Source organism: Trachinotus anak, unplaced genomic scaffold (assembly GCF_046630095.1).
Source record: "Trachinotus anak isolate AG129_WGS33_773 ecotype Australia unplaced genomic scaffold, CSIRO_AGI_Tana_v1 ptg000032l, whole genome shotgun sequence".
In the NCBI taxonomy this organism is placed as follows: Eukaryota; Metazoa; Chordata; class Actinopteri; order Carangiformes; family Carangidae; genus Trachinotus; species Trachinotus anak.
In genome coordinates this window covers 15,620,126-15,641,906 of record NW_027273883.1, presented here as the reverse complement: position 1 = coordinate 15,641,906, position 21,781 = coordinate 15,620,126, and the positions used below count along the sequence as shown (strand labels likewise).

Genomic DNA, 21,781 nt, shown 5'->3' with positions numbered 1-21,781 from the left:
GGTGAGTGGCAGGTTTACCTGCTGGAGGCTCCCAGCAGCGGCAGGTATTTGGGGGAGTGGTTTGAACCATAGGTGTGTGTGGAAGAGGTCGGTGTTTCGACGCTTTCAGTCATCGACGGCTTAGGAAGAGACACAGTCACCTGGACTTAGTGATCGTAACCTCACTGTTTACCGGTCTAAACAGTAAAGGTTAATCATTCAGCAACACTCTTACATACAAACGAGGAGTTGTCTTAGATCCTGTTGGACTGGGCCGTTTCTGGAAGATGCATTCTGCCAGATATGAATACGACGTAAGTTACACTGAAGTGTCGCATTGTACTCGGCTCCGCTCACGGAGGTCCTTTGTTTAATGTCATTTTAGGGACAATCACTGCACTTTGTACGTTTCCTCCATGAAACACAATACTTTACCACGTATCCGAGTGTGTCGGGCCTGGATCTGCATCTGATCACCTGTTTTCTGTAGGAGTTCTCTCTCTCTCTCTCTCTCTCTCTCTCTCTCTCTCTCTCTCTCTCTCTCTCTCTGTGTGTGTGTGTAGGATTTAGGCCCACACGAATGACTGACGTTTCAAACATTTGCTCCTCATACTTCTAGCCTTTGGCAGCGTACACTGGAAGTTCTTTGAATTAGCATCCGTTTGTTTCTGTGCCTCTGATATCAGTATGGATGTCTTCCCTCCATTATAGATGTTTGAATGAATGATTAAACCCGGGCCACTTGACTAGTGTTAAAAATTAGTCCTCTTGTGTTTTCATTTTGGCCAGTGTACTGTCACACGGAGACAGACTTGGAAGCTGAAACTTTTGAATTTGATGTCAATTAGATGTCAGTGCGGGGAAAGAGGGAGGATTGTTTATTTACATCTACTTTGCCTTCAGAAAGAAAAAAAGATATTGTGATGAATAATAGATTATAATTGAATTAAATATTAAAGAATTGTTTGAAATGTGGGTAATTAAATTATACATTCTGCAGAATATGCTTTTATTATACTATACAAAACAAAGCTATTAACTTTGGTGAAGTCAGATTAATTCATGTCAGATAAAACAGATGTGGATACTGCTGCATTTGCTTACACATTCATACCGATGTTTACCTTTTAATAACTTCTTGTATATAAGGAAACTTCTCAAAGCTGTATGAAATGTTTTTATAATGTACCACTCAACATTTCACAGCCTGTGACCCAGATCTGGTTAGATATTAAGAAGAGTTGATCTCTGCTGTTCTATGCAGAAAGAGGGCTAGAGGCCTAGAAAGCCTCTGTGAGGCGTACTGTGTCAGTATTAATAGTTGGTATTTACAATGCTAGTTTTCTTTGTGTTTTTGATGAATGTATACAAAGACGCTTGTTTGTTTTAAAGCTGGTTGAATGTTATCTACTTTGGTAATTTACAAAAATAAGAAACAGTACAAACTGAAGGAACTGTGTAGCTTCGATTGGCTGAGTCGTTCTTTGAACCACTCCTGTGTTTAAGAATCACATTCAGATAGTTTTCAAATCATGTTTTAATTCCCACTTGTGGTAGTTGTTGTGTGTGATGACACACATCCGTAGTTGTATTTTCTTGGTGAAAACTGCCAAAAGCTTATGTTGCCTACCCTCTAAGTCAGATTCTCCTGGAACATGCACATTAATTCTTGTTCTATCATTATTCAGTCTTGCTTTACACTCTTTGAAACACCAGCACAGGATGTGGGCAGAAAATAGTGACAGATGGCCAAAGGTGAACTTCTATTTTCTGAAGGGACTCATTAATGGTTACAAGGCTTTGGTCAGTTCTGCTCAAATTCACCAGCTCACTACAACCTTTATCTGACAACTTCATAAAAACAGTTTTAACCCCGTGGAAATACACTCAGTAGTGTGTATGTGTATTCTAAGAATGTGGCCTAACAGTAACAGGATTCGGCTAAATAAAGTAGTATAGAGTGACATCAGCAAAGCTTTAAAAGAATCAGTAGCATATTGTCAGAATACCTATAAGTACTAGAGCCTAGATCAGAGATCACATGCGATACATGCGAACTGTCACTGTCCTTGCGTGACCACGCTTTTGTTAAGACACAGCAAAACATGCAAACCAACAAAATAAGTGCTGCTATTTCCTCTTTTCAAAATTATGTAGGTTATTCTTTGGAAAGCTGTGAGTGAGATTTCCCAAAGAAATTATGAGCTGCATATTTTTTCCGATTTACATGGATGGACCACACAAAGCTAACATTCAAATATAACTAAACCGCCCTCAAATCACTGGCAAAATGCTGTAGATTTTAATATAAATCTAATGAAAACACAAAGTTGCCATGCCACACCTCTGATCTTTGTCTTCCTGAAAACACATACCTGTTTTAAATTATGTAAGTGGTAGGAGTGAAACTGTTGATAAATTAACATTTCTTTCTCTGTTAATATTTGATTACACACAGTCAATGAGGCCAGTCTTAGACACTGGATCAAATGGGAACACTATGATTAATGTAGTCAGTCTGTTCTCTGTTTGTGTGGTGACTCAGCAGGGAATCAGTGAATAATTCTTCAGGCAAGGCCATATTGCTTTTTCAGTTGCATTTCAGCCCACATTTCAAGGGTAGTCATGTTGAAACTGAGCAAAATAAGGCAGTACTAATATCACATTTCTTATTATTGACTCCATTTAATGATGGATTCAAAAACACTGACAAAGCTGGTGCCAACTTTAATCTTTAACACAGGCTTTGTTTGCCTTTTAGCTTTAGCTGCAGCCATTTCTGGGTTCAGAATTTGCATAAGGTTATATATCAGCGTGCACAACTTGACGGAGATTGCGTCCACGTAAAGGAAGCAACAGAATTGTTCTTCCTTTAGTCTTCCTCACTTCTTTAGTGAGGAAGGATTTGTCCCAACCTTCCGCCTAGCTCCACTTTGAGCAGCGAGGTGGTAGAATGCCGTGAGGCTGTCTTCCTCATACGCAGCTAAATGGCTGATGCTGCAGTTTAAGAGGCTAACTGCTAATGCCTGCTTGGGGCTACTGTCAGGTAAGAGATGTGTGGAGGTGTTTGTTTGCTCACAGTAAATATGAGGCCACTGAGGCCTAAATTGCATTGATTGGCTGTCGTATTTGATTGGACCTTCTGGTTGCAGTCTCCGGGCTGGTTTGTTTGGATAGGTTAGATCGGTGCTGGTGAGTGGGAGAAAAGCACATGTGAGCCTTTTAAAGGGGAGCTCCACCAAGTTTACACATGGAAGTCTGTTCATAGGTCTTGAGGAGTACTGCCACACTGTGAAAAAAGTTGTATAAAGCCTTTTGTAGCTCTAGATGAATCTGATAAAATGCCTCCAGTGATGTGACTTGAGTTGGGTCAGGGCTGCAAGTTTTTTGAATTTAAAAAAATAATGTTGGGATGTGGAGTTAGAAAGATGTGAACTTTACAGACCTCTGTAGCCCACTCCTCCTCTCTGCTTGAGGCTGCTAGCAAAAGACCCTAATCTCTGACTGAACTGTCAGTGGTCAAGTTGCATTGTGGGTACTGTAGGTGCCATGTTTTGACAAGGAAGAGGAATGGAATAAACAAGTTGATTTTTTTGCTCCTGCCATATCGATTTTGGTTGTTTTTTTTTGTTTGTTTGTTTGTTTGTTTTTAATTGTCCAGTGTGAGTTCACCAATGTTATTGAAGCGCACTTCAAAAAAGATGGAGTACTCGTTTAAGTTGTACCCCAGAGTTAATGCTTGGACTGTGGAACCACAAATACTAAGTTAAATGGAAGCAACATGCCACAGAAGTCTCTCTCTTTGAACATCTGCAAATGTTAGGGCTGCAGTTGTTACTGTAACTTGGCCTTGAATTATCTGAAGTGTTGATGACATACATGATCCATTTTTTTTTAACGGATATGTAGGTGTAGGTGGGTATTTAGGTGTAGTCAGCGTTTCTAAGAAAGAATATTGGGCGGCACCTGTATGAACAGGCAAGGAGGATTGGGGAAAAAATGGTTGCATATTGCGTACATGCTTTTCACACCCACTAAGACTAGTAGTTAGAGAAGTCACCAGGACACAACTGACTCTCCATTGTCCCAGTAAGCCATTACAGTATGATTTGAGCCAGCATGTACAATACCATGTCACTGAATCTGAAGCAGCTAATTGGAATTTATCATTAATTTTATTATTTACACTTGTGCTTTTCCTACTGTGACATGTCAAAATGTTTTCTGTGAAAAAACCTGAGAGGGCTCTGCCAGTGATCAGTGTAACTACAGTTACCATATCTGTGTGAATCTCACCTGCTCACTTTGACAGTGGGTAACTGCTTCAGTCAGGGTTAGGATTAACATTTGGCACATTCGAGAGGTGAGGCGTGGTTGCTGTCTAAGAAATTAGAAAGGAGAAGATTAAAACATGTCTGTTGTAGGAGGCATGTGGGAATGTACAGCCTCCCCACGTGACCAGAGACAGAGATAGTTTGGGGGGATGACAAAGCAAATGTGGGAAAAAAAGGTTATGTTAACTCACACCCTGAACTCGTGCTCTGTGTGTGAGTTGGACCATGAGGGGCTGACTCACAACCAGTTTCACACTGTGTAGAAGGGTTCTCGCAACTGTAGTGTTGCCATCTATTTAGACTAATGTGGTTGACAGTCAAATCCCATGTTGTAGAGGATCTGTACATAAGTAAGAATAGTAAAACGGCTATTTTCTTTTACTTAAGGCACTCATAATGTGAACTCTCACAATAACTGTTTTGGCCCAAAAATATATATTTTTTTTAATCAGTGGGTGTCTTCTCAGACTGCAATCAGTTCATCTTTATTATTTCTCCTTGCTTACATCTTCCTCTACTCATGTGGATCAACTGAGAACTGAAAATAATCCACATGACTAATTGTTTGTTGTTTGGGCTTCAGGCTTTTTAAGTTTTTGCAACCCTGTGCTCTGTGGCATTATATATTGATGTTTGATTCATTGAGCATGGAAACTTAAGGTCAACATGGCAGATTTGAATGTCTCAGTGGCAGACAAAAAACACTGAATATAAATATAAACACAACACTTTTGTTTTTGTTCCCAATTTTCATGATTTTAAATAAAAGGCTTTTTGCAAATCTGTCAACCAAGCCATGTAATATCTATAATTCAGTGCCTAATAATAATAATAATAATAATAATAATGATAACAGTAATCATAATAATAGTAAGTTGTTATTATTATTATAATATTTTTTTTCAAAATAAAACTGCACATTGTGGACTGTTATTGTGACTGTCCCAAGGCACACTGTGAAAATCATGCTGTGTAATCAGCATCTTGATATGCCCCACTTGATGAGCGGATGGTTTATTTTGGCTCGCTAACACAGATTTAAACGCATTAGTGAAGAAAATTTAAAAGAAATGAGCCCTGACTATACTTGAGTGTGTTACGTGAGTTAATGTGAAACCCAGACTGTAGCGGTCTTTTGAAAGTCCAGCAGTGTTACCAGTAATATATAATTAAGAATCAAAAAGACACAGGGAAAAATAGTCCCATTATTGATGCTTAAAGCTGGAAGGAATACAATACTTTAATATTAAAAATGGTACACGTAACAGCTTTGATTTCTCCTAAACTGTTTATATTTTATTGTTTGTTGTGCATGTGGTAGTCAATGCAGTCATCAAATAAATATGTAAAAAGTCAATATTTAATCCAGTAAACAGAAATAATGATTATGTTCCAGTGCATCAAAGCTCTTCTTAAGTACCGTACGTTACAGTACATTCAGTCTCTGCTTTATTCACTGACGAGAGATGTCGATTAGTGTGAGAACTCATTGTTAATGAAGACTAGTGCTGAAATTACATGATAGCAACTCTGCTAAAAGGTTGTTTTCTACTTGTCAGACTGGTTAGCCTGTCTAGAAATTCTCTACATCAGCTGATTTCAGAATAACTATCTATGTTTACCAGCAATTTTGAATTCCCTAAATCTGAGGTCTGTTATACAGCTCAGACTGTCAGTCTTTTTTTTTTTTTCTTCTTTTTTTAAATTTGTATCAGCATGTTGTGGCTTTTTTGTAAAAAAAAAAAAAAAAATCAGTACTGAGAGACAACCACTACTTCCTCTTTAGAAATGGCTCAGCTCACCAAGATGGTATTTAAAAAAAAGTGCTGCACACATTTCAGAACTGGGATAGTATTTCTTTCTAGGAGTGAAGAATGTGATATGATGAAGAGCATGTAATGGTTTTATTAGGCTGTGATCATGGGGACTGATAGAGAGAGACCCTGGAGCACTTGCTGACCCCTTCTCTAATGATTCCCCTCATTCTGGCCCACGATTGCTGTTAGAGATTCCAATTAGAAAGCATGTGTGGAAGCCCGGGCTGGGTAAGAATAGGCCTTAATTGCCATGAGTTATCATCTAGACTCATGTAATTGAGCCCCCATCTTAAGGGGCAGCACATCTGACAAATTGATTTAATACCAAAGTGATTCTCCATCCCTAATGGCACTCGGGCTTCTTCACTCATGGGCTACAGGCACTGAATTCATTGTGTGTTGATTACTAAGTGTTGTGAAACCTTTCTCTCAGTCCACCAACTTGAGAGAGCTCAACAACAGACACACAGTATTGACAGAACACGCACGCAGCCTAGAGCATTATGCCCATATCCACTGCTCTGTTATCCCTTAGTTATGAGGCAATTTCTGAATGCATGCACTGTATGTGTACACGGAGGTATGAGTGTGGGAGCTCTGTCACATTTACTAAACAGGTTTGGCCAGTTTTGCAAACATGTCCAAGCTGCCTGTTTGAACCTGCCACTCTTGGAAAGCAGTGTAAGGCGTTTCACATCACTTATTTTCTTAGATATTGTGCCATAGTTCAGCAGTTTATCTATCACTTTAATACTAAGAACTGCTCTTTATGTTTGACTTTGTTTTCTGCCATTTAGCAAATCACCAGTTTGTACAAATGTGCCCGACTTACTGTCATCGATTACACTGAGTCAATTTCTTTGTTAGCTCCTTAATGACAACATATGAATATAAATTATGAATATATAATGTATAGATGTATATATTGTATAACCAAACAAATCTTTTACAGACCCTGTATTATTTATCTTAATGGAATTAGGATTAACTGCAAATTCAATTCAGTTCAATTCAGTTTTATTTGTATAGCACCAAATCATAATCTACATTTGTTTAGTCTAAAACTGTTATTGATGTCCCAGTCCTCGTAAGATAATTTGGAGATCTGTCTTAAGGTTCTAGTTAAACTAAAGATTAGTGTTTACTACTGCATTTAATATCCACATGTTAAGATTCAATACACACTGCAGGGATACACCGCTCATGGTAGTCCACAGTGTAATCAAAGTAAACGTTAGCTGCATTCAGAGCATGGCGTACGTGCTGTATGTTTTGTTGACTCTGTTTTGCTCTTTTTTCTGCATCAGGGCCGCAATGGCCACCATGAGCGGATCGACTTCTTAACCAGCAAAGAGAAGGTGCAATCAAAGAGGAAGATGGGCATCATCATCGGGGTTCTTGTGGCAGTTCTCATCCTTGCAGCTGTTGCAGCGTTCCTCATTTGGCTGTTTGTCTGTGAGTACTCCATTACATCGTCCATAGAGATAGATGAGATAGACTTCAGAAAATCATGTGATGTTGGGCGTTCTCTTGACATTTTTCAGTATAAATCAAGGTTATTGATTGAAATTAAATGAGAGGTTCAGAGTGTTTACATCGCTAACATCAGAAACTGTAACGCTGATCATTTCCACTTGCTGTGAAGGCACAGCGCTTTGAAATAAAAGTTTTTAAGTGTGGCTTGTTTGGACTTTGTAATTTCCCATTAGTGTTAGCCCTTTTTTCACAGCCCTGACTTTCTCCTTTAATAATGCAAAGGAGACAGATGTCGCAGAGTCCACGGCACAGCTTCTCTGTCATTTACACATTCAGGGTCTGATAAAAACGCCTCTGAAGTCTCGATAAACAGCCGCTTGATTCGACCGGGGGTTTTAATTGCTCTGAGAGCCAAACTGTCGACTTGATGTGAGATCACGCTGTACAACTTTGAAATAGTGCTTAAAGGCCTGTTTAAAAGCCCAACTCCTCTCTGCCATCACAGGCAGCTATCTTCCAGCGTTTTGTTGAGCAGACACCTAAGTCTTATCTGCTTCTCTCCTCAAAGTCAAAGATGCTGATTCAGACGCCACACTTAGTAAACACAGCAGCCCATCAGAAGAGGTCTTCAGTGGGCATATGAAGCTGGTTGGAGCACAGTATGACCAGAGGCTGGAGGATACAGGCAGCAAACAATTTGAGGATTTGGCGCACAAACTGGAGGACATTGTAAGTTCGACACCCACAAAGAAGATCACATTCCTATTTTTGTTTCCTTTTTTTTTAATCGTCAACATTGTCTGTTGTTAACGATTTTGAATTGAATTTTACACTCGGTTCTCTTCTCTCACTAAGGATCAGCTGTGGATGTTGTTTGGTGTTGTGGAAATGCTTTTTAAATCTGCCCCTCACAGCGCACAGACACTGCAGGGCACATTTTGTGTGGGTGGAATAAAACGCTGTACATTCCCTTAGTAATTCCCTCAACAGCATCTCCTATTATTGGAGACAGTGGAGATGTTTGTAGTACCACTTAGGAGCATGTTGGTAACAAAAAAAGCCTGGCTCAAACCCCATCAAGCACACACTTTCTCAGTGGAAAACTACACAAGTGAGGGCGTTGGGTGAGAATTAGAGTGGAAGTGGTGGATTTGAATTTTAGATGACTAGATGACTCCGGTGAGAGCTTTAGGATGTACCAGATATTTTCTAGCACACAACAAAAGGGTCAGCTTTTAAAGATCTAGGACGATAAACTAGATCTGTTTACAACTTGTGAGGTATGTCTTCAGGTAAACAATGCTGGGCATGTTTAACCAGTTATCCAACAGCTTCATCCTGCCGCTCTAGCACCACCTGTCTGTGGAGTCCGTGAAAATTTGATTTAATCTTCTCTGTATCTCTTAGGTGGCTTTGGTAAAATGGCGACTGGTTCATATTTGATGCTGACTCAAACTTTAGAAGTGGCAATTTTGAAACTGGTCATGATATTTTATGATAATTGACCACTTTGTTCTGTGAACAATCCCTGTCCTCTCCACATCACTTTCTGCTTTTTTCACTAACCACACAGATGAAACCTGTGAATCCTCTTCTGGAGCTGGTTCTCTCCTCTTTTTCATCAGATGTTCTTTGACTTTCTCTTACCATTATGTGCAGCTCCAGTTTTTTTCCACTAATAGTACTTGCGCTGAACTGTCTGATACAGTTCGTAGCTCAGTGCAGCTGAAGGCAAGACAGTTAATTGAGGAGCCCATTGTTGTGTGCTTTGCATGGAAGGCATTTTTTTGAATGTTAACATGCTAATTTGCACTTTGTCTTGAGGCAAACAAGCAGAAATCTTGTACATGCCCTGTTCAGTAAAAAATACATTTTTCTCTACACAGCTGGGGGAAAACTACAAGAAAGATCCACTCCTCGCAAAATACTACACTAAATCTGTGGTCACTGCGTTCAGGTACCGTTGAGATCTTGAACTCCTCTAATTTCCTTTCTTCTGCCGAACAGTCCACAGTAAAACTTTGAAAACTCAGTGTGAGAAAGAAACTTCATGTTAAATCTTGCATGAAGGGAAAGCTTTGTTGCTCTGACCTGTAAGGGCTGAGAGTTTCAAGTCTGATGCATTTTTTAGCACACCCAAAATTAAGGTTAGATGTGGTCTGTTAACTTGTGACCATGCTCAGTTCTGTGTGTAGCATTGCACTGTAGTGAATTGTGTAGCGCTGCGCTAACAGTGGCAGTAAATTATGACAGTTCAAACCCTGTGTAGTCGTGCTGTGCTGCACAGGGTGTGGACAGAGCATGCAGCTACTGCTCTTTGCTTCCTCTTCTTAAATGTTAAAGCCTGTTACTGAATGGTTTCTTCTTTCCCACCCCTCCATCCATTTCTCACTTGTACCAGTGAGGGTGTGATAGCCTACTACTGGTCCCAGTTTGATATCCCATACGAAGACCTGGACATTGTGCCGGAGTTCTCGGAGGAGCGGGTGCTGGAGGCACTGGAGAACGGCATTAAGGAGCAGCGCATCACTGCAGGCCGCAGTGATATTAACATCCGTGAAGTCACTGCCTCATGTAGGTACCACCAGGGCCAGGTGGGGGATGGGCAGGGGGTCACACCAAGGGGCAGATAGATAGGGGCAACTTGGTGTTTACTACAGCTGGCTCCAGAATATGACATTTAACAATCAGCAAAGATAAAGCACAGTGAATACAGATCTGAATAAGGTCATTGTCATCTCCTATCAGCATGGGTATTCTGTATGCTCTCTATTTGTATTATAGGAGCCAACTCTGAGTTGTGCTGATAAGATGATAATAGATAAGCCAGAGCTCTCTGCTTGTGCTTCATCTGAGATTGCACATTTTATGCTGTTTGGATCCTCTAATGATATTAGCTGGGCTCTGGCCTGGCTTGAGACAGCCATTTTTCTTCCTTCCGTCTTCTCAGCATTCACATTGCATTTGTCCACATCCTGGACACCAGCCAAGCTCTGGCCCTGTGACTCAGTGGTTTTGGTCTTCTTTAAAATGATTTCTGTGGGTATGATTTGATGTTGCTGTCCCAGATAGTTAGACAGAGATGTATGGGTTGCTGCTGTAGGGCAAGGTGAGATGGAGCAGAAAGAGCTACATACCACCACCGGTTCCCTTAACCGCAGGGAAATGGAACAGAAAATGTGCAACCCAAATGTTTTAGGTTCATGCATCAAATTCTATCAGCCACCCAACTTTGGTGACCCATTCTTACCTTCCCTCCTGTTTCTCTGCCACTCTCTCCCACCCTCTCTCTCTGTCTCCAGTCACAGACCCTCGCATGGCCAGGAACCCCAGAGCCAGTGAGTACAGCGCGTCCCATTTCAATCACTCGCAGCTGTAATTTTCCAGCTGGCTAGATGCTCACCCTCCTGCCAGTCTGTGACGAATGGCTGGCCCGGCCTGTACTGTACATGTGCTGCTCTCGTCAGAGATTGAGAACCCTGTATCAGGCCGGGGCAAGTCAGTCACTATGCCTGACACTTTTCTTTGACACTGTCTGGTGATTTATAACCTTGGGATGATTAGACTATATTACATTACATTACCATAATAGATGCACTATCCTTACATTAATCTGGCTTTACATACATCTGTAGCATAAAGGATGGAAGAACTTGTGATTACATAGTTTTGAAATGTAGAAGAAGAAGATAGAGAACATGAAGATGATGAGGTTTCAGTTTACCAGTTATAAACTACTGTTGTCTGGTATCATATGTCTATGTATGCTGTATGACATAACCAGTGTTGTTATCCGCAGATAATTGTTTCTACCGCCTGGAGGCTGAAGAAACGCCGAAGAAATTTTCATCTCCAGGGTACCCTGTAGGCTACCCTGCCAAGTCTCGGTGTCAGTGGCAAATCCGAGCCTCACAAGACAATGCCATATCTGTCAAGTTCCCATTCTTCCACATTGAGGATGACTGCAGTGATGACTTTGTCTCCATCTTTGACTCTTTGAGTCCAGATGACTCGCAGGCCATCACAGAGTGAGTCATCGGGCTGTGGATGTCCAGAGGGTTTGGGAAGCATGTTGGCCATGGCAGAAAGTCATACTGGTGCTCTTTAAATGTTAAATCTTTGATGGATTGAGCAGGTTTTTACCGTCACAATATTTAATAGCAGTATGTGGTGCAGTATACCTGGCACTAATGTCTACCCTCAAGAGGAGTTTTATTTAAAAGGAAAGCAATAAATTGACTCATTTGTGCTCCTACAGAACTTCAAATTGTGACACAAATCGCATTCACATTTTGCCTTAAACCTTGGTAGCAGGGTTTGTTTGATGGGGCTCAACCAACATTTGTCTCATTTATTTAGCCTTGAAGATCAGAGAGAGGGGGAATATAGCTCTACATGATTCCCAGAGGACAACCACTAGGAATCACTTTGTATTTGACTGAAATGTTGCAGAGGGATTTAGGAGTAAAAGCTGTTTTGATGTGGGTGGAAAACATGTTCCACTTCATTCCTTTCACGGCATTTGTGATTACAGCCTTTTTTTTTTCTTTTTTTTTTTTTTTTTTGGCTCTGAAGCCTTCCAAGCGGCATGTCCCATTTTATTGTTAACTTTTGAGACCTCAGTGAGATTGAGTTGGCTCAAAAAGACCTCTCCTTTCAAATCTGTGATGGGTGCAAACCTGAATACTGCTACACCACTGTGTGTAATTGCACTATGTCTGTGGGGGAGTGGTAAAATTCTGAAACTACAGGCTCCTGAATGCAACATCAGTTGTAGCTGTAGGCAATTTCAAACTTGGGAACCATTGCCAAACAAATATGCGTTACCAAGTGATGCATAAAATTTTTATAATGCTATTGAGCGATCAGCTTTATCCAAGGTGACATGGGGTTTATGAGAGCCATAATATAATACTCTGTAATGACATTATTGTACCGGAGGTAGATGTATTACTGTTCTTGCAGCGTCATTCACACCTCTATGGCTCCACCGCCAGCAGTGCTGAAACTTTTTGCTAATGTACCTAATGTTTGACTTTGAAACTCCGCCTAAGCAATTTCTATCTAGTGCTGGCACATCTCACCTTATTTATCTCTTTCTCTGCTTATCTATTGATTTTTTTCTTTCCAAATTATTTTTTCTAGTATTTTAAACTTGTTTGCCACATTGATGTTTTACTGCTTCTGACTAAAAAGAATTACAGCCACATTTGAGTTCCTTAAATGTGGCACATCCTGAGGAACTGTACAACTCTGTTTACTAAATGCATCAGACATTCAGCCGATGCTTTATGATTGTGTTCACAACAATTTGTTTCTAACACATTTTTTCTGACTCTGTAATCATATCTGATTTGTGCACTATCTTGCTTGACTACTTGTCCCTCTCTCATAGGAAGTGTGGCCAGAGGCCCCCCTCCAACCCTCTGGAGGTGGTGTCATCCGGCAACATCATGCTGATTAGCTTGATCACTGACACTGATGTCCAGAGGCCGGGCTTCGAGGCGGAGTACAAAGCCATCCCCCAGTCTGAAAGTAATAAAGGAGACGTTCACAGCACCTCACATCATCCGTTTGCCACTGCATTCTGTGCTATATCTGCAGCACTTCACCTAGATTAATGTGAATATATGACATGTTCCTCTCAGTGAAAACCTGTGGTGGTGCCCTCTCTGCAAACAAAGGAGTCTTCACCTCCCCACTTCACCCCAGCTTCTATCCTCCTGCCATGGACTGCAAGTGGACCATCAAGGTTTGCATCACTGCTCCTCTCCCTGGCCCCCTCCTCTTCCTGAAACCCCTCCACCCACCCACCTCCTCATCCACCATCCTTAGCCTGCCATGAGAGGAATGCTGAGGCAGCACTACAGAAGCCAAGCTGTTCAGTACCTCTTCTATCTTCATCTGTCAGAACGCTGTTGCTGCCGCAGCTCTAGCTGAGCTGCAGTGTTTTGTGTGTTGGTTTTGTTTGCTGGTGTGTATGTACTACTGTGTGTGTGTGTGTGTGTGTGTGTACACCCACTGCCTGTTGGGTGTGTTGCTTGTATGCATTTACATTGGATACAGATACATGTCTTTGTGTGTGGGCAGAGGAGTGACATGCATGATAAATAAGGTTCTCATGAACCAATCACCTCTTCCTCTGTGCTGTAGGTCCCTGCTGGGAAAAAGGTGCGGGTGAAGTTCAACATGTTCCGCATGAAGGAGCCTGGGGTGGACATCCGTGTGTGTCACAAAGACTATGTGGAGATTATGGGCACCAAGTAAGACTTAGGTCATGTGAATAACATGTCTGGTTGTGTTTTACAGTGTGTGCGTTACAGGAAAATTACAGTTATTTTGAAGTTTCAGCATCATTCCTATCATCAGTAAATAAAAACGTTGTCCTCATTAAGTTAAAAAGCTGCAAAGTAGTTGGACTGAGACATGAGCAGCCAAGCAAGCAGTCACGCAGGTTTTAACCAAACCTTCAGGTTGGTCAGAGAAAACAAAGGTGAATGGTGAAATGATGCCTGAAGCCGTCTTTCCTTCACAGTTTGCAGACTGACCTAAAGTATTCACCTTAAATAAATCCAAGTTGTAATAAACCTGAATTTTGTGCCCAGGTATTGTGGAGAAATGTCCTCTTTGGCTTTGACCAGTGAGAGCAACACCCTAGATGTGACCTTCCACTCCGATGAGTCCTACACTGACAAAGGCTTCAGTGCAGAGTACACCGCATACGATCCCGCAAACCGTGAGTTAAAAGTCTGTTACCCACATTGGCAAAACACTTGGTGAGATGGGTGAAATGTTGCGACATGACAGTGACACTCATAGCCTGCCATTACAGAGCAAGACAGGGAGAGTAACTGTGCAGTCTGATATACTAGAAGACGGTGGCTGACTGACAGCCAAATAGAGCTGTTTTAGCGATGGAGGCTTAGAAACTGCGGCAGTGAAACTCAAGAGCTAGACTAATCACCAGAGAGCTTGTTTATTGGGTCCATTTTATTTGCCACTGTCAGTCATGAGCTCTGCGCTTTCAATACCCTCCGCTCTTTATGCTGTCTCCCAGTTTGACTGAAATGGATTTATAATTGCTCTGATCAACAGGGACAAGCATCGGCCACATGACAGATGTTGTGAGCATACACTGTCACTCCCTCTCGCTCAATTTGTCATCATCCTCTTTCTCTCCTCTTTTCCCTGCTTCTCTGTTTTGTGAGCAGCTTGCCCCGACAAGTTCCCTTGCGCCTCTGGCATCTGCATCGCCAACGAACTGAGGTGTGACGGCTGGAACGACTGTGGTGATATGAGTGACGAGATGAAATGCCGTAAGTGCCCCCTTGACCCAACCACTCTTTCTCCTTTCTTTTCTCCCCTCCCCTCCTCGTTTTTTACTCTCTTTCCTCCTCCTCTCAGCTCTTTAGAGGAAAAGTTTGACAAATTGGGAAATCCTTTTATTTGCTTACTTGCCAGGAGCTGGATGAGAGGATCAATACCACTCTCATATCTGCCTGTTAAATATAAGGCTAAGGCCAGCATCCAGTTAGCTTAGTGTAGCATTAAGAGTGGAAACAGTGGGGAATGGCTATCCTAGCTGTGTCCAAATGTAACAAAATTTAAAGAGAAAAATGACAAGTTGTGGTTATAGAGTGGAGGAATGTGCAAGAAAGACGATTGCTCTACTTACCTTCACTGTGAGGTTACTGCATTTCAGTGAGCCACTCACTGTAAACAGTCAAGATAGAGTCTTGCACACAGCTCCTGCAAAGTTAAAACTTGCCAGTTTTACATTTTGCTTTTAATGCAAATGAAGTAAACTATATATAATGTGTTAATTACTGAGCTTTAGAGTTGCTGGAAGACACAACACAGCTGTTTCTAGTCTTTGTGCTAAGCAAAGCTACCTGCCTGCTGTCTGTGGCTTCTTATTTTATGTGCAGACAAGAGAGTGCTCTCAACCTTCTCATCTAGCTCTCAGCAGGCAAATCAGCTTTATTTCCCCCAACTGTTGAACTCTTTACTCTCAGTATGCCAGCCATTAGTGTTTTGTAATTTTATATTTGTATAATTATATTTCGAAACACTCCTTTTAACATCTTCCTCTGTTGCACTGTTTAAATACATGGCGTGGCTGTTACTCCAGAGTGCGAAAAGGACCAGTTTGCTTGTGGGAATGGTTTGTGCAAACCGAGGCTTTGGGTTTGCGATCGCGTCAACGACTGCGGAGACGGAAGCGATGAGAAACGGTGCAGTAAGTATCCCCGTCTCTTTGAGGGCCCTTTGGGGAATACAAACCCTATCTAATGCTATGCTAATTGTGCTAACATTAGAGGAACATCACTGCTAATGCTCTGGTCACTGACTCCTGGGCTGTGTGCAGTCATTATTCTATCAGTAATGGAGTTTGTTTGAAGCCCTGCCCAATTTGCTCAGCATCTGTCCAGACGCTTAATCATGTGTAATACACGCAAGAAGAATGGAGACAGATGCTAATGTCCACTGTGGCTGCACCACTAATGTCCTTGTGAAGCTTATTGCCTTGTTTCTTTATTTAAGTTTTCATCTTTATTTTATCATAATATCCTCATCACTATGTTTCATTGCCTCCAGGTTGTGAGGAGAATGAGTGGCGCTGTGGGGATGGGGCTTGTCTGCCCTATGATGTTGTGTGTAACAGTAAGAAGGACTGTGTAGATGGAAGCGACGAGGCCTCTTGTAAAACCTGTAAGTAGCAGCACTTATTGTCTTCCTAGCCAGTCGCACATTTGAAAATTCCTCACAGAGTAATTTATAAGCATGTTACACCAACCATTAAGCATTTAGGCTTCATCCACAGCTCAGTAGAGTTTTAGGTTTTACAAAGATGCTGTACTGAAGACTGATTATTCTTGATTCAAAGTATTTTTTTTGCTCTTTCTTTTATTTCCTCCTGCTCTCTACTTCTCTCTTTATCAGTTTCCCTTTCACTCAGTTGCACGCACACACACACACACACACACAAACGCACAGAGGGCACTCTTGCATTTCCTTTTGATTTTCCCTTCTGTGAATAAGGAGGGATATTAGACCTCAACCCCAATCAATACGCCCAATCAATGCAATCAGCTCCTCAATCACTATGCATTGTGCATTCAAGCCTCACTTTGAAGCCTCTCTGATTGCATAGTATTTTTACTGGTTAAACTTAGCAATGCTCTAACACTTTGACTGAAATATGCTATGTGTTTTGATTCTGGGACCTGTCTCCACCCCACTGCAGCTCCAGGTATCTGCTCTGAGTTCAGCTTCAAGTGTAAGAACGAAGAATGTGTCAACAAGGTGAACGCCGAATGCGACCGCGTCAACGACTGCTCTGATAACTCCGATGAGGACAGCTGTCGTAAGAAATGTTTTAATGTCTTTCCTTGCTGCAGTGCTCAGCTTTTTAAAAATTCTAAAACAGCTGAAAGTGGATCTAATCTCTTCAGTGTCATTCAAAGTAGATTATAGAGGAGCTGGGTTGAGCTGCGTGTTGCGCTGTCTGTTAGAAAAGAGCCCCAGGCCTTGAGTGCTTTATTTATTTCATTCTTCTTTGAAAGCAGCTCTTGTCATCTCTGAAGTTTTTGTTTTTTCCTCCATTTGAGCCTCAGGGTGTGTCTGTATTTTTTTTTTTTTTTTTTTTTTTTGATCAGCTAATATGCCAATGTGCCTTATTATGATTCCAAGAGTCACAGTAGCATTCACAGCCAAGGCCAAAGTCATGATGGCTTCAAGTCAACTTAATCTCATTTTCTGATTTTTCTCTCTGATCACTGATGCCAGTCTCACCCAGCATTTTGCACTCACCATCCAGGACCCTACCTCTCTCATTGTATTCTCTGTTAAATGTCAGATTGTGGCACCAGGCCTTACAAGCTGAACCGCATCGTGGGAGGGCAGAACGCTGAGCTGGGGGAGTGGCCCTGGCAGGTCAGCCTTCACTTCAAGACCTATGGGCATGTTTGCGGTGCCTCTGTCATCTCTGAGCGGTGGCTCCTTTCGGCTTCCCACTGTTTTGTCACCACCAGCCCAGAGTGAGTCACAGCACATCCACAGCTCTCATACACATGTACAGACCAGGGCTGTACTGTTTTTAAACCATGAAACAGATTCCCTCTCATATATTTTGGGCTATAAACCGTTATATTTAGCACATTATTTGATTTTTCTTTTTTTTTTCTTAGTTATTATTATTCAGTATTCTGAATGATGCTGGAAAGAAATGTCCATGACAGAGGACCATTTATATACAAATTGGAAAGTCTGAAAATTAGCCCCTGATGATAGAGTTAATTCAGCAAACCTTGTGGGTGGGGGATGGGGGGGTTCAATTTCCAACTCATCCATAAAAACATGCAGCTGTATTCAACAGAGTGTCCTGTGGGTGGAGCACTAACCATGCTGTTCAGCCTGAGCCACTTGTGTTGTGACTGAGCGGGGAATGTGTTCATTTTCACACACTCACAGCTGGTGTTGATATTTGTTGTACAAAAGGCCATAATTTAATTTGTGAGCATTTTCAGAGATTACAAAGGTTTCCTTGACTGTTATATATCATCATAAGTACTGTGTGGCTTTGCATATTTTTGTACATGGTTGGCAGTTTCTGTTGGTCTTATAATGAATTCCTTCTCACACAGTCTCAGCAGAGATTAAAAACGTATAACCTCAAACGTAGCACATGTTGCAAGGCTGTTGTGTAGCAACCCATCCTGCCTTATGCACGTAAAGAAACGTAACCTTTGCCCCATGATGCTGTACTTCCTACCACAGGAACCATGTTGCATCCAACTGGCAGACATACAGTGGCATGCAGGACCAGTACAAGCAGGATGGCGTAGAGCGCCGCTCATTGAAGAGGATCATCTCCCACCCAGATTACAACCAGATGACCTTTGACTATGACATTGCACTGCTGGAGCTCAGTGAGCCGCTGCAGTTCACTAACACCATCCAACCCATCTGCCTACCCTCTCCCTCCCACGTCTTCCCTGCAGGCATGGCGTGCTGGGTCACAGGCTGGGGCGCGCTCCGAGAAGGAGGTATTATGCATGAATTGGTGATTCTAGTTAGAACTGTAGTAAGTTTTTATTTTTTACTGTAACTGATTATTAATATACTAATTTGAATATTTCTACTGTTATTCCTCAATTAACGTTGACCCACTCTACGGCTCTGTTTTTCTTTTTAGCATATCCAACTCACATCAAAATTAAGACATCCCACTCCTCCCCCATCCTTTTCACAATGAGCTATTCATCTCGGTCCTTCATCTTCTTTCCCTGTCTGCTTCCTTTTCCTTCCCTTTATCTTTTTCTCATTTCATCCTGTCTTCTTCCTTTTCTTTAATGTCCCTCCCATTTCTTTATCTCTCCCGTCATGACATACTTCTCTTCCGCTCATCCCTCCCTCCCTTTTTCTCTCATCTTTTTCTAATCTGCTCTGTTCCATTAAGCCTTCTTCCATATCCATACATCAAGACAGACGTCAGCTCTCATGTGAAACCTCTTAAACATTCGTTAGCTAACACTAATCCAACTCATTAACACTTTTTATGTTAGTGATGAACACAGAGGTCACGTGGTAGAGCGCTGACCGACTTTGTCCTGCTCTTGCAGGTCAAAAGGCACAGCTGCTACAGAAGGCATCAGTGAAAATCATCAACGACACGGTGTGTAACGTGGTCACAGAGGGCCAACTCACTTCCAGGATGCTCTGCAGTGGATTCTTGGCTGGAGGAGTTGACGCATGCCAGGTGAGACCATGCACCATGTGCTCCAGCAAAGACTGAAAGGACAAAGGGCTGATATAGATATAGACACGTTTTCACACCTGTGTAGTTATCGTGCTCTCACATCTGAGCCCAATCTAATAACTGATCTCCTCTGACCGTGCTCACCAGGGAGACTCCGGAGGACCCCTGGTGTGTTTCGAGGAGAGTGGGAAGTGGTTCCAGGCTGGCATTGTGAGCTGGGGTGAGGGCTGTGCTCGTCGGAACAAGCCCGGCGTCTACTCGCGCGTCACCAAGCTGAGAGACTGGATCAAGATGGAGACAGGGATTTGATGATGCTGTGAGGAAGAGGGAGGGATGCGGAGCGGGGAACAATGTCACAGTGCTAAAAATAATGGAGAAGGAACATTTGAGTCTGATTCAGGGCTTCAAATCCAAGATGTATCCATTTAGCAGCAGACTAAGGATACTGTTGCATGGACCCAGCTACTCACATCAGTTATTTAAAGCACTTTATTTGGTTGCCAACCCCTTTTTTCCCACTCACTCTCTCACTCACACACACACACACACACACACACACACACACACACACACACACACACACACGCACACACACACACACACACACACACACATGCGCGCGCGATTACACACTTACTCATAAACCACAGCAACCCACCCTTTCTATAGTTTTTAAAGATGTAAATCAGGACACTGTCTTTTATCCCTATCAACCATGTCATGTTTCACTGGTGAATACGCCCTGAGTACAAATAATACATTTTGTATATTCTGGGAATCATTTTCTCAGTATTAGTAAAATCTAACATTGTGAGGTTGATGCAGGATATGAACATATTACAATTTTTAAAGTGTGTTTCTTTAAACTCCCTGAATATGTAATTGCGTTTCTAATCCATAGTATTATGTTTTTCTAAACAGGTGAGATGCCTTCATCCTCTTGGGCTGCATTGTATTTTGCACTTTGTCAGTGGGATCATGCTGTAGATAGCTATAAATCTGGGGTTTTATTAATCCAATATCCTAAAGGACCGTAACACTTGTTTTAGTCTTTTTGCTGCAAAACACTCATACATCACACACACCGTTTTCCAAAGCATAGCATGGTTTTTTTTTCTGACTGATTTTTATCTACCTATCTGCCAGGCAGCCATTAGTCTCAGTTGTTATCAGTAAAGTGTAAATATCAACTTTCAGAAACAGTTTATATTATCATGTGATGATAACAGAAGTTTGATGGAAAACAAAAACAAAAGAACAAAAAATAAACAATCACACAACATTAAGGAACATTTTCATATCATACCAGAATGAATGAAAACAAGAAGCTGCCTGGAGGGTAGAAAAGCATGAATCAATGTGAAAGGTGGTTTGCTTTGGGAAATGGCCAGCAGTAATGTTAAGTATACCTGATTTGTAGCCGATGGTCAAAACAGGCAAAAACACCAGCGTGGCCCTTGAGGAATTCTGATCTGTCTGGAGTGATGCTTAAGTTGTTGCTGATCTGACTGGGGATCCTAGATCAGTATTTGTACTAGACCTTTACAGATGGCTTTTGCCCAGGTCTCTAGTTAAGCTTAGGATGATTGAAGTCTTCAGTCACATACACCTGAGAGCCGAAGCAAACCAATAGGATTGTGACTAGTTGCCAGAGCAATGCAACAAGGTCTCATCCCTGTGAGCGTTTCCTCTTTTTGGTCACGACCAACTCGATCAACGTTAAAATCTAAGATTTGACCGGATGGTTACTTTTAGTCTGTTTGCCTTCATCTCTGACTTGTCCTGGAAATATTACATCCTGGATGAGCGAACCAAAGATTTGCATAAGTATTATTTATTGAAGGGGGAAAAGTAATAAAGAATTTGTTGGGGGATATTGGTCAGTGGACCTTTATTAATTCCATAGAGCATTAACAGTTAAAGTTTGCTCGGCGTCTCTTCCAGAAAGTAGGGAGCAACCACAACTTTTAGAAGATATTTTTATGAGTGCTGTACACTGTGACTGTGATTTGGATTATGGATATACTTTATTCTCTCTTTGTTTGTATTTCTGTATGTTTTTGTACAAAAAAAGTCACAATGATAAACGTCTTTTATCTGATGCCTCTCTACCTAATTACATTACCTGTATTACTTGTCTCTGATGGTGCCTCGGTTTGTGTTATGTTGTGCCTAATAAATGTTAGTCTTGTGAGACCTCATCTCTTCTCACAGTAGAACTGTTATGAGCATGTAGCGCTCCTCCCCATCGAGCACAGCATGCCTACCTGGGGAACAGAGGTGACAAGACGAACTCATATTGTCAGATAATACCTACCTTTGTTAGAGCTCTATCCTATTACCCTACAAGATGGGCACGTCGGCTTCGGGAGGTGGATACACATACAGTGGGGGTTCTGCTATCTCATCTGTCT

The 21,781-nt window shown here is 41.7% G+C and overlaps 1 protein-coding gene across 1 annotated transcript; it reads left to right on the top strand.

Annotated features, from left to right (window-relative positions):
- Positions 1-56: 56 nt before the first annotated feature.
- On the top strand, positions 57-21,568 carry st14 (ST14 transmembrane serine protease matriptase). Its single transcript, XM_071470668.1, has 19 exons — positions 57-293; positions 7,438-7,585; positions 8,175-8,335; positions 9,493-9,563; positions 10,008-10,180; positions 10,909-10,944; positions 11,406-11,634; positions 13,002-13,141; positions 13,255-13,358; positions 13,760-13,869; positions 14,212-14,342; positions 14,818-14,922; positions 15,738-15,845; positions 16,205-16,318; positions 16,854-16,973; positions 17,466-17,646; positions 18,386-18,654; positions 19,231-19,367; positions 19,515-21,568. The coding sequence occupies exons 1-19, from the start codon at positions 267-269 to the stop codon at positions 19,674-19,676; spliced, it is 2,526 nt and encodes an 841-aa protein (XP_071326769.1). The 5' UTR covers positions 57-266; the 3' UTR covers positions 19,677-21,568.
- Positions 21,569-21,781: the final 213 nt, after the last annotated feature.

Excerpts from the sequence above, each read along its gene's own strand:
- st14 (XM_071470668.1), top strand. The coding sequence starts at position 267 with ATGCATTCTGCCAGATATGAATACGAC. Across the intron at positions 10,945-11,405 it reads GGCCAGGAACCCCAGAGCCA|ATAATTGTTTCTACCGCCTG; the intron begins GTGAGTACAGCG and ends TGTTATCCGCAG. Across the intron at positions 17,647-18,385 it reads TTTGTCACCACCAGCCCAGA|GAACCATGTTGCATCCAACT; the intron begins GTGAGTCACAGC and ends TTCCTACCACAG.